The sequence below is a fragment of the Lithobates pipiens genome, unplaced genomic scaffold (assembly GCF_037356315.1).
Source record: "Lithobates pipiens isolate NorthernLeopardFrog02 unplaced genomic scaffold, aLitPip1_a1.2 Scaffold_23, whole genome shotgun sequence".
Classification (NCBI taxonomy): Eukaryota; Metazoa; Chordata; class Amphibia; order Anura; family Ranidae; genus Lithobates; species Lithobates pipiens.
This window is the reverse complement of record NW_027507785.1, coordinates 79,280,717-79,294,573: the sequence shown is the minus strand read 5'-3', so window position 1 is coordinate 79,294,573 and position 13,857 is coordinate 79,280,717. Positions and strand designations below refer to the sequence as shown.

The 13,857-nt window shown below is 37.1% G+C and overlaps 1 protein-coding gene across 23 annotated transcripts in view; it reads left to right on the top strand.

The window, feature by feature from the left end:
* The window catches only part of CADPS (calcium dependent secretion activator), a 624,105-nt gene that overhangs the window by 484,241 nt on the left and 126,007 nt on the right, over window positions 1-13,857 (top strand). For 15 of the 23 annotated variants that reach the window (XM_077451911.1, XM_077451914.1, XM_077451921.1 and 12 more), the window contains 2 exons: window positions 2,455-2,592; window positions 10,437-10,592. In XM_077451911.1, coding sequence (XP_077308037.1) covers window positions 2,455-2,592; window positions 10,437-10,592 — 294 coding nt within the window. The remainder of the gene's footprint in view (window positions 1-2,454; window positions 2,593-10,436; window positions 10,593-13,857) is intronic. The other 8 variants (XM_077451917.1, XM_077451920.1, XM_077451928.1 and 5 more) reach the window with 1 other exon arrangement.

The window sequence follows — 13,857 nt, the reverse complement described above, 5'->3', positions numbered from 1 at the left end:
AACCAAATACCACCAAAAGAAAGCTCAATTTGTGGGAAAAAAAGGACATCAATTTTATTTGGGTACAGCAGAAAAAAGAGGGGGGGTTGTTTTGGGACTTTATATGAGGCACAGGACATAGAAAGTCAGGTACCTTCATCCCTAATTACTACATTGCATAAGGAGAGGGTTTGGGACTTTATATGAAGTGTGCAGCCAGAAGGGCGACATGAAACACATTGGATCATGGCATAATACAAGCAAAAGAGTATAAATGGGTAAAATGTATTTTGTATGAATAACACATAATAACATAATAGCATGTTAGTTCATATTAATAACGCTTGGATCCATGTTCACACAGTATATAGCAAAACCATACTTAATTGGTGCAAGCCAGTAAAACATGATCAATAAAAATATTGCTGGCACTCTTGAGATGTAAACACATAATAGTAGCATCTATATAGCTCGACTTGTTTCATGGATATCTTCTACTCATCAGGAGCAGATGCTGGATAGGTGTCTATAAAAAAAATATAGGATTACAATGGGTCTATCCAGAAGAGAGGAAGGGGGAACGAGGATAGAAAAATAAACCACCAACTCATACTTACAGATCAACTATGAGGCTGGGTGAAAAGCGCTGAGAGCTGAAGGCTGGCCGGGGAGGTGTCATCAGGAGCTGAGGTGATATACCCCATGGAACAATGATGGAAAACCAACAGGAGACAGGTATGTCTCCTGTCTCCTGTTGTTTTTCCATCATTGGGGGTTTCTCTTTTACTAAATCACCACCTGGGTGTAATGTAATGTACTAATGCATGCACAAAATCATTGACTGAAAACAGGTCTTCTAAAATGCCAAATGAAAACACACATTCCCAGGTACAGAGACTGTAACATACAACACATACTTATCACATATGTTAGTGATGTTTTTTTCCTTTAGGGGGGGAAGGTGGAGCGGGGCAGGAATTTTAAACTGTACTAATGTGATTTTTTTATGCCAGTTTGAACATGTTTCTTAACAGGAGTTGTACTCTATGCATAATGGAGAGAGCCATTTTGTGGGTATTACCATTTATCATGTCACATGTTTTAATTATGTCGCTATTGTGCCTTAAATGATTCTGTCTCCACAGGGACACTTTTACTCAATAGCTCACCTGTGAAAGAATGATTAATATACTTCATTTTTGTGAGTCCATGTATTAAAAAACATCTGCATCTTCACTTCTTAGCCACTGCAAGTATTCCAGCATCTGATGAATACTTTCTCTCCCCTGCAGCCTGCCATGGTTCCATGCTTTAGTTAGATATGTGCTGGCGGGAAGTACTACAGTGGCTAGTGTGGAAGCAAGTATTTTACACACTCAGAAGTGTAGAATACTTGCCGTGGCTTGAGAACAGAGTAGTGGCGGCTTTTTAATCCATGGACTACCAAAAAACAAAAACGTAAGTATAGCTATGCATCTTTTATGGGTGATCTATTGGGTAATAGTCAACCTGTGGAGACCCTGTATGCAACTTCAAGGTCAACTTATCTCGGGTCCCCACCACAAAAGGGCACCTATTAAAGGCTTAAAAAAATCATTAGAAGAAAAAATAACTCAGGCTTCCGATACTTCCTAAAGGCACTGGTGACATCACTGTGCCTAACTGTTGCCTCCTGGGACAGATTTAACTCAGCTTTTCCACTGAGCAGCAGCGAGACACAGCGATGTCACTGATGCCTTTGGAAAGTAGCAAAAAAGTCGAAGTCTGAAATTAGAGTTTTTTCTTTTTCTAATATTTTATTTTAGTCTATATTAATTGTTTTTTGTTTGGGTGGTGGAGGCTCCCAAGCTTATATATTGAATTTTCATTTCATTTTAATAAATATTCAGGCATCCGCTCATTTAAGTTTAAGGTTCAGCACACAAAATGGCTGTCTTCACTTATTGTAAATTATGAAAAATATATGAAAATGTTTTTTTTTTCAGCCCAGATAATGGTAAACAGTAGTAAAAAAATCAGCTATGCAGACTTCTCTATGAACATTTTCTCTAGTATACATACAAAAATTTACAGCATGTCTTGTTTATACTTTTCCACCACACTTTTTGTAATTGATGTTTGCTAAAATCACCTCTGTGGTCACGCTGAGATCATTTTAATTCATTACTTACAGATGAGTTTTGCAGCTTGTTTTTGCAATGCATATGAAACTTTGTAATTGTGGCATTTTGTGGCTTTTATTTTGTGAATTGTGCAATGTATGTGTTTGTTTAGTAACTGCCATTTTTGATTCTAGAAAGCAGATATTATTCCATTCTTCATGCTTCTTTTTGAACTGTCGCATTCTAATTTTTTTGTTATCTTTTCACACACTTGATCTTTCTTTCGTGTTTCTTTCTGAGTGTCTCTGTGCTTTTGCTACATCCGCATTGTCATGTTATGGTATCTTTTTCTTTCTGTCTGTTTCTTCCACAGGAGTTTAACAAGTAATCTGCCCAATGTGAATCTTCCAAATGTGAATCTCCCTAAAGTACCTGTAGCCCTACCAGTTAACCTCCCACAAATGCCTAGCTTTTCTGCACCGTCATGGATGGCTGCAATTTATGATTCTGAGTGTGTATTCACTTCACATTAGACCTCATTTATATGTTCAGCAGTCTTAGCATGAATGTGTATTAATTATTTCTAACAAGACTTCAAACGTAGCAATGTTTTTTTTTTAACTCTTCACATCTTTAACACAGTTTTTAAATCATAAAGATTCAATTCAAAATGTTAATTGCAATAAAAATAATAGTATTAAAAAACCTAAAATTATATGGTTAATACAATTAAGCACATAACATCCTTAATTGAAAATACATTTTAACAAAATGAAAAATTCTAATTCAAATGCTATATTTCCAAAAAATGAAATTTCATATAACAAATTATAGATATGCACCCTATAGATGGGTATACCCATTCATGTCCCAGCACAAAATCACATACTATATAAAAAAAAGTAATATTGTTTAAAGATATACATATCTAAAGGTGTTGAATTACCCATCAAAATCTTAACATATGTCTGTGTATGTAGATGGAAAAGATTTAGAAGACTTTATTGTAAACTTTCACCATCTGTTAAGTGTTTATCATAATCAAAAATGAAATATGTTCTTTTAAATTATTTGCAGACTTTTGTAAAATATAAGGCCTTAAAGTGACTTTGCGATTAGAAACGTATTGAGGCTGCTATTGTTGACCACTCCTTTGGGAAATGTCCATTTTTTAGACAGTCATGGAGCCAAAATACTTCAGTGTTTTCTGAGTCTCTAACCTGGAAGTAGTATAGAGAAAAATAAATGATATCATTCATTTACAGCATTCTGGTTCTGTGACTGAAAAATATTGAAGCCAGACACAGCAAAGCATTTCCAAACCTGTGCCAGGAATTGAAATCCCATAGTTCTTTTATTAAAGAGTCACTTTATTGGGTAACCTTTCATGACAGATAAGCGGAGAATGCCATTACTGATCTTGACTTCTAAAAGTGCAACCTTTTTTCCTTGAGATCCTCTTGTGTTATTTAAAGCCACTGACCCAAAACAAGCATGCAGATAAGGGCTTCGAACATTCCTGATTTTCATTATCTACATGCTTTTTCTGGATCAGTAAGCAGATATTGTTAAAGTAAGATAGTCAGCACAACATCCAAGCACCTAGTATTTTTAGACGGAGGCCAGGAATGTGAGTTCTTGTACTTCTCCTATGTAAATTATTGTGCAAAAGTATCATTAACACATGCTTCTATATTGATCAAATTCAGATACACGTAAGAGGCAATCAAGGTTCATGATCAACCAGTAAAGTCAATGTTGTCCTTAGGTACCCATAGATTTGAAGTTGCGGTATCTCAAGTGTGATGATGTAATTTGGTGACATTTTGGTCATTTCACTTTGCAATCCACTGCGCAGAGGAACTAGTAAATGAACAGGTTGGGAAAAATGTAACAATCCCTGCTCTCCTCTAATAACCTAGTTTCAAACCCCTGCTTCTCACTCTTCTGCCTCCCCTTCCCCCTCTATTAAAAAAAATACATCTTAGAGTGGCCAGGCCATCATTTCACGTTTATAGAGCCCTATGTTGAGCTCCATTGAGAGTTTTCTTTATGTATGGTCTTATCACGCCTGTACGAGTACCTATTTTGAACAGCTTAAGGATGAAAGTATGATATGAGGCCCCTTTAATACTGCTCTGGTGCATTGCCGTACATTAAGACATGCATTTTAACATATGGTATTTCGTATGTTGACATGCGTTGGTTGAGGTCAGACCATTCATTTTGATTGGGCTGCCAACACACAACGTGCAAAAAACTGAGCTTTTTAAACTCCAACACAATGCATGGGTGGTTTCTATCCATCTGTGGGGTGTACTAGCAAGGTTTGTAGCCATTCAAAATGGCTTCCCAGCATGTAGCAATGTGTGTTGCCACCTTTAGGGAAAGGACTGTATTCTGGGCTGTAGAATTAGTTATAAATATTACTTTTTGGGGAAGTTAGTAATATATATTATAGACACTTGGGTGTTTGACATTTCACATCAAGTAAGTGATATTATTTGGCTCTGGTAAACATATAGGGGGATTACTAAATGCTGATTGGTCCAGAATAATACACAGTTTATACACCAATCAGCGATAACAGCTCACTTACAGGTAAAGTTAATAACATTGATTATCTCATTGCAATGGCATCTGAAAATCAATGGGATATTTTAGGCAGAAAGTAAACATGATGTCCATGAAGCTGATGTGTGGAAAGCAGAACAAATTGTCATCACAATTTGTTGTGTATCGGCCTGCTTAGCTGCACACCAGTCATTATGTCCATGCTGACTTGTCTACAACCTAAAGTGCCTACAATCGGCATGTGAGCATCAGAACTGCACCACGGACCAATGGAATAAGATGGCCTGGTCTGATGAATCATGTTTTCTTTTACATTATGTGGATGGTTGAGTGCATGTGTGTCACCTACCTGAGAAAGAGATGGCACCAGCAAGAACTATGGGAAAAAGGCAAGCTGGCATAGGTGATGTGATGCTTTGGGCAATGTTCTGCTGGGAAACTTTGGCCCTGTCACTCATGTGGATGCTACTTGACGCATATCACCTACCTAAACATTGTTGCTGAACATGTATACCCCTTCATGGAAAAATTGTTCCCTGATGGCAGTCACCTCTTTCAGCAGGATATTGTGCACTGCCACACTGCAAATATTGTTCAAGAATGATTTGGGGAACATAACAACGGGTTCAAGGTGGCATCTGTGGGATGTGCTGGAAAAACAAGTCTGATGCATTTAGGCCCCACCTCACTACTTACAGGACTTAAAGGATCTGCTACTGACGGCTTGATGCCAGATACCACAGGATACCTTTTAGAGGTCTAGTGGCGTCCCTGCTGGACAGGTCAGGGGTGTTAGGGTTTTTTTGGTGGAAAAAAAGGAACCTACTCAAAATTAGGTAAATTGTGCCTGATCAGTACATGTCAACTGTTTTATCTGCTATAGGATATATATTTCTGTTTGGGTGGCCACTTGATTTAGTACATTTGCTACACTGCTAGGAATGTGATACATATTTCACGATTCAACGGTGCAGTTTCCTGTGTTACCTCTCCCCAATATACTGGGCAGTGGATCATTACAATTATAGTATTTTTGTCCAAATGACAAGGAGGTAATGTAGTAAGCTGACCCAATGAAGACATTGCAGAGATGTATGAATTATAAGACCAGCTGAAGAGAATTATGGATCCTTTTGCAGGTAAAACACAAAAAAAAAAAAAATCAATTAAGTATGTATCCATTTTCTTGCTAATCTACTTTAAGTTTGCCATGCACAGGCACGGGTAATTTTTTAGCACTGTGCAATTTTAAATGTGTCACAAACGTTACAGAAAATTAAAGCTAAAAATTAGCTAGGCAGGAAGTTGCCTTGTTTAGTAGAGCTTACAAAAGAATGCTTTACAGGGTAATTTTCTAAGAACTTGACTGAATAAAGAGCCCTTGGCTCTTTTGAGCAGCCAATGGCATCAGCAGGAAGGTTATTTACGAAAGGCAGTGCAGTCGCTCTAAATCTAAGGGGTGGATCGGAAATGAGTGGAAGCTCTGCTGATTTTATCATCCAATCGTGTGCAAGCTAAAATGCTGTTTTTTTTTATTTTCCTTGCATGTCCCCCCACCGGATCTACAGCGTCTTTACTTTCAAGTGCACTTGCAGTGCAAAGTAGATTTTCCTTCAGTAAATAACCCCCTATATTTTTAAGCTGTTTTTGTGTGCAAACTAATAAAGACTTATGTTTTCATTTACTAAAGGCAATATTCCAATCAACTCCGCAAGTGCAGTTGCGCCAGAGCTTAGTAAATGAGCAATAGCTCTGCTGGCTTCCATCATCCAATCATGTGCAAGCAAAAATGCAGTTTTTTTTTTAATTTTCCTTGCAGGTGATTGGGTATTCTTTGCAAAGTGAAGCTTTACCTCATTTACTGTGCTCTAGAGCAACTGCACTTGGAGAGTGCAAATGCACTTTCCAAAGTGCACAGTCTATTTGCCTTTAGTAAATTGACCCCTTTGTTTTTTGCTGGTCCAAAAAAACACCTCCAACCACATGTACTTGAATTTCTAGTATTTTTTTTAACCTTAAAACCATATAAATTTAAAATGCACATTTTAATCTATTTTTGTACCTAACAGTGCTAGCATACTGTTGGTATAAGTACCTCAAATAAGCCATATGCACTTCACCATGACTTTTGGGAGAGGTATGTGAACTAGATTAATTCATGAGATTCTTGAGATAAAGCATAGTATTATACAATGTGATTTTTGTATTTCATATAAAAATGGATTGGCGCAAATCAACCATTGCAGAATGAAAAACATAGAACATTTAATATGCCTCTTTCAAAATCCCAGCCACAAACCCCATACCAAAATTACCTGTACTCAATAACTCAGCTCTAGACAGGGATTGACAAATATATGTATCGGTTAGAGCTCTGCTGCATTGCTGAGTGCTGTCAGTCAAACACAGGAAACTCTTGACAGGAGGGAAGAGCAGAGGGATGACCCTCCCAATGTCCTGCTTTGCCTTCATGCTCCAATCATCAGGCTGGAGGCAGTTAGGATACCAAGATTTACTGTTTAACAGTACTAGAGAAAGGTGAGTTAACGTACCTGGCTATGCAACACGGCCAAGGTTTTGCTATCAATACTCTGAAGACACTTGTCTGAAGCAAATACAATTTTTTTGGGCCAGCATAAAGTTATTCCTTTAAATCAGGATCAGGCTTCACTGCCATGTAGGGGGAAATGGGAGGCTGATATAGGTCCCATAGATAGAGAGCTGGGAGGCAGCGTTGGTGTCAGTGTCCGCTGTACAGGAATTGCCTTCATTCTCCACCGCACCTATCATATGCCGAAATAGTTGTTTACCTGGGGAGAGGAGACTCGCCTATTTGTCCTAAATGCAAAGCCCATACTGGGGTTTTTTGTTCTTGTTATCTGGAAGTGCACCAAACTTGTTCAATATTTGGGAGAGGTCATTACTGTTATTAATCAGACATATGATGTATAACTCCCTATGGATCCACTAATTTGCCTCCTGGGGACATTGGAGGCTGAACATCTGAACATTACATTCCATCCGCTTACATAGCTCTTAGCCATCTCTTATATTTAACAAGGAAACTTAGCATGTTTCTGGCTCTCCTCTCTTCCTCCAAGCTTTACATAATGGTTTGAGCAGGTAAATCACATTCTTATTAGGGACAAGAACATTTATTTAAATTATTATTATTATTATTCACAATTTATATAGCACCAACAGTTTAAGCAGCACTTTACAATGTAGAGGGGGGACAGCAGAATTACAGTACAGTTTAATACAGAAGGGACAGGAGGGCCCTGCTTGTAGAGCTTACATTCTAAAAGGGAATCTACATAGAAATTCATCTGAGAATTTTCTGTCCATATGGCATTGTTGGCTTGATGTTCCTGGATTAGCCCCTCCACAGCTCACCCTAGATAGATTATTGCAAATGTAGGCTCAATTATTGTGATATGGTTCAAATAGTAGACTGAGCTTGCTGGCCTATAGCCTCCTTACAATTGTACTTTTGCCTTACAATGATTGACATACACCCAAGGAAAACTCTTATCTAGTTCAATGATGAGGTTTTGAGTACATTTTTGATTTTTCTTATGTCACTCCAACAAATTGTTGCTTCATGGTTTGTTATTTGTTCATTTTTTTTTTTTACTTTATTGTACCCTGAGATGAGGGTCTGTGGCCCTGTTGAACAATATTCATTGTTTGATACTTTGGTAGACTTGATGAATATTTGAAACCCTCTATACCTTTAATAGTCTTTTACCTTGATTAAAAAAAAAAAAAAGATTCCTTTAAATATGACCCAACTTAATCTGATTGGCTGTTTAAAAATTATTCCAATTTTCAGAGTGAATGCTATCGTTTGGAAAAAAAATCACTGTAATAATAATTTTAGAACATAATCTGCCCCCTCCCTAATAAAAAAAAAAAAAAAAAGAAAATAAACATAATAACTACAAATGCCAACATTAGTGCCTTTGTTTACATAGTTACCATTTTTAAATGTCCTTTTGTTTTTAGCCTTTACGTTAAAGCTAAAATGATATAACTAGATTTAAACTATAATAAACAATTAATAATGGTGATGAAATTATTATTTTAACAACTGTAAACTAATTAGCATCACATGAATGTTTATTAAACAGATTGGCACATGGCATCAGCTACACATCCCATCTTGTGGCAAAATCTCTATAGATTTAATTTATTCTATTGTGATTATTACAAGACAAAGAAATAAATGTCATGTTCATGCTATGATTACTATATTGGAGAAAGGTAGATTAGGTATCGGTAACTGAGGCTTTTTCCCCTCTCTGTGCATGGTGTGTAACACTGTTTCTTGGAAAAGATATACACCAGTAAACTGAGCATATGATGGCTTTAATCAATCAATGAAATCCAAATTAGGCGTGGGAATCATTTCAATTGTGACATTACAAAAACATAAAGAAGAAGAGGAAAAAAAAACAAGAAATTTGAAATAATTCTGAAGGCAGATGGGTGTCAAAATGTTGTAGCAATAGACACCAATTATTACACTTGTGTGTATTCTGTGATTTAAAACATAAACCTTTATCGTTCCAAAACTCAATTTAGATTTCAAAAATATACATTTTTCCAAGCCTTCATTTGGAAGAGAACTGTTTGCAGGATGCGCTTGTAGAACTGAGACACCTACATAGCAAAATATTTACCATCATAGAGCCAGACTACCTGGTTGAATATCTTTTGACGCGCCTGTTTTCCTAAATTACCTTCACTGTCAAGGCACAATTTTTTTTTAATCCATTTATCAGATACCTCTTTGAGTAGTAATATGACTTATTCCTAAATCATAACTTTTGTTGAAGCAGGACCTCAAGATCCTTGGCATGTTGGGAGTATGATTTTTTTTTCCACCCTGCAATAGCTACATGTGCATTTAGCTATGTATTGCTCTGCAGCATTAACTCAATGCAGCTGGCATCTGTCATAATAGAAACGCCTACTTTAATCTGTTTCTATAGAGGATGTCAGTACAAGTGGTACTGCATGGTGTGTATAACATCTGATAAATTGCTGTGTTAGCGTTAGTGGTATGCGAGGAGGGAATTCTTTTTGAAAGTATAATTGCAGAGAAAAAAAATGTTGGAAATAGGCTAATGAACACGAGTTTCTACATATGCTAAAACATTTTCATAAAATAATTGTATTTATTAATAGTATGCTTAGGAGGTAACTGCAAAACACCATAATAATATTAATATTAATAATTGGTTTAATGCAATTCCAAAGTCAAAATGCCTTTATACATGTTTTTTTATTTATTTTTTCATCTTAGAAGTTACGTTTTTTTTTTTTTTTTGCAATTAAAATGATGACCTCGCTCACCACTAGTTAGCACAACCTTTTACCTAGTTTGAATCCTTTTTAACAGTATTCTTACAGATGTGCATGGAACCCTGATTGTTGACAACTGCTTACTTTAACGTGGTGGTCAACAATCAAGGATTGTCTTCCCCAGTTTGTATCCTTAATTTCAATAACTACATACAGTGATGTGATTATTAATTAAGGATGAGAATTGCTTACAAACTATCCAGTTTTGTCTAATTTTGTTGTGTTTTGCTCCAAATAAAACTTAGACTAGAAGTAGAAACAAAACAAATTGCAGCCCCGATGTTGGAGATGACAGTTAATTTACGTGCCATAGCAAAGGATAATGGGGACAGACTCCACAGAAAATTCTCTCCACATCGGGCTGTGTGTTAATCATCCATCTAATAATGTTTTCTTCTGTTACCCTGCCAGTAATGGATCAGCCACATCTGAAGACTTATTTTGGAAACTTGATGCCCTACAAACCTTTATTCGAGACCTCCACTGGCCTGAGGAAGAGTTTGGGAAGCACTTGGAACAGCGCCTTAAACTGATGGCAAGTGACATGATTGAGTCATGTGTCAAAAGGTAAGAATAATTTTTCTGGGTGTTTGCATGAAATGTGGGCCAATCAGAAACGTTTCTTTTTGACAATAAAAAAAGAAAAATTGGCTATCAACTGTCTATTCCATAGTGCGGAAATTTCCTAGACAAAAACACTGATCTTTAACCTTCGCAGTGTGTAAAAAAATCTTGGGACGTTGGTACTATATTTTGTATGTTTGGAACTGATCCTTACCCAATACCTTTGAATTCTTTGCAGTGTGTATATATTTGAATATTCAGAACAAAACAATAAGGTCCCCAAACCATCCTCAGTGTACTTGTGTTCTGGTAGCCCTGTGCAATATTGTATGATTCTTGGAAATTAGCTATCAGCCAGAGGTCTGGGGGAGACAGGCACTACATCCCACGAACTAGAAAAATACTTATGGAAAAATGAAAAGGGATTTTTAAGGTGCCAGACAGATATATAACACTACATCATACTTTTAAATTCATACCAATTTAATTAAATATATTTCAAGATTTTAAAAAATGTGTCATAAAAAAATTTGAATATAGATCACATGCGACCCAGGTATACAGTACAGTAGTTTCTGCTCAACATGTTTCGCCAAGAGATGGTTTCTTCAGGAGATTTTGAGTTTCTGTACAACTACTTTATACAGTAATTCAAAAGTCTCCTGAAGAAGCCATCTCTTGGTGAAACATGTTGAGCAGAAATCGCTGTACTGTTTACCTGGATCGCATGTAATCTATATTCAATTTTTTTTTAATGACAAATCTATATGTGATCTATATTCAAACTTTTTTTATGACAAATTTTAAAAATTGTTGAAATATATTTAATAAAATTGTTATGGATTTAAAAATTATGTACTATATTTTAACTGTCTGTCACCCTAAAAATCCCTTTGCTTTTTTACATAAGTATTGTATGATTTTTGTTCAGAGAGGAACTGGAAATCATCCAAAAAAATGTAATTTCCTCGAAAGTGTTGTTAATCAGACTTTCCCAGATGCAGTTATACTATTATTAGTCCATTCCATTACAGGGGGACATGTACAATCTGTTGTTCCTACCTCAGTTTGGGTTAGTATGTGTATTCTTATGGCACTATATAACCCTATCAAACCACAAAAAATAAGAAACTCTTGCTAATTAACGTGCAATCTACACATTGCAATCGAAGTTCTTCAAAAGCGGAAAAAAATGACTACTTATTAAATTTACTACTGACACAGGATATTAATTATTAAAGCTGAACTCCAGGTTTACCTTGCACAGTTGTACAGGTTCCTCTGCTGTACTGAAATTGCTTACTTTGATTTCACTGGAATGTCTACTCCTCCATTCCTTTAAGGAATTTAAATATTTCCACTGCTTGCATCAGGTTTTAGGGCTCCTAAAAGAAGTACTAATGAAGTGTGCTATGAAGTTTTCACAAAGCCTTGTACATCACCCTGCCAGACCCTCCCACCATCTATGACTTGCCTGCATTGCATTGAGATTCACAGAGACCCAGTTATGACATCACAGGGTCTAAAATAAAGTATGTAATGAGAACAAAAAGGACTTATTTAAAAGGAGGGATGAGGGGAGGAAGCAAGGAAAGCTAAATTTAAGCCGATTAAAGTCAGTTGACCAGTGATGGCATTGCTCCTTCCATCTCCCCAGTCAGATTTAAAAATATGTGTGTCTGCTAGCCAAGTAGAAGTGATATCACTCTCCTGGTTATGTGACAGTGCTTTGGTCTAGTGTTTGGCTACTAGACCCAACACTGCCCAAGGTTAAGAAGTTACATGCAAATACAGAAGTGCTAGGTATTGTGGTTGGCTACAGAGGAAAAAGCAACTCTACTAAAGGTCAATGAACAGTAAGTCCTTGTACACACAGTCAGATATTCCGATGGACAATGTCCGATAGGACCGTGTTGTCAGATAATCCGTCTGTGTGTGGGCTCCATCGGACTGTTTCCATCGGAGTATCCGACGGACCAAGTTTTCCAACTTGTCTATAAAATTTTCTGACAACATGCTCCGATCGGACTTTGTCCGATCATGTGTAGAGAATTCCGATCGGACAAAGTGCCACACATGCTCAGATCAAATTCCTAGACCAAAGCTATTGGCTACTAGCCTGAACGTAGTCCCATCGTAACGAAACAACGTCATCACATTAAGTACGATCGGATTTTCTGACAACTTTGTCCGACTGTGTGTATGCAACAGTTTCGGACAAAATCCGTCGGACAAATGGTTTGGTTGTCGAAATGTCTGACCGTGTGTACAAGGGCTAACAATGACAAAGAAACAAGCAATTAAGGGCACATTTGCAGCTATCAGTGGCAGTGTTTTAAGTGGAGAGCAATGGTTGGTACAGTTTGTGGTCAGAAATATCATCCTATGTGAAATTCTAAGCAATGATAACCAGTGCATCACTGCTTGAGAATGGGCTGAGCATGGTGCAGATTAGACAAGAAATACATTTTGTCCCCAACAGCCGTGTGCCAAAAAGAAGAATAAGTGGGTAGACAGACAGTGGATGAGATTAAGATAGAAGGACAGGTGAGATACACATAAGTGAAATGCATGGGAAGGCAGAATGTGGGACATGGCTTGGGCACTTGATTCTATACTCTGTCAGTGCATCTCACTCACAGCAAAAGCAAGGTATGGAGCAAGGTATGGAGACCATGTTTTAAGGAATTTAGAATGTGTATTGCTCAGAATGGCCCTAAGCTTCTTGTGTGTCATAATGCTCATTATTCTCTGCTAAAGATTACAGTTACATAATTACATAGTGTAAAGGTTGAAAAAAACATGGGTTCATCCAGCTCAACACGTGTGTGTGTGTGTTTGTGTGTATGTGTGATTTGTATTCTCTAACATGTCCCATGTCCCTGTATATTCTGCTTCCTGAGGAATCCATCTAAAAAAATTTACGTTGCCAACACTCTTAACTAGTACCACCTCCTTGGGGAGCGAGTTCAACATTTTTACTGCTCTGACAGCAATTTCACAGTCTAAGGTTAAACTTTCTTTCTTCTTACCTCAAAACATAGCTGCATGCCTTCTTTGGGGACCTTAGAGCAGTGGTCATCAACCCTGTCCTCAGGGCACACTAACAGGCCAGGTTTGCAAGATAACTGAAATACATCACAGGTGATATCATTTGCTGATCAGTGATTGCAGTATTCTAGTCTGCATCTCCCCAAGGTAATTCATAAAACCTGGCCTGTTAGGGGGCCTGAGAACAGGGTTGATGACCACTGCCTTAGAGTAAACA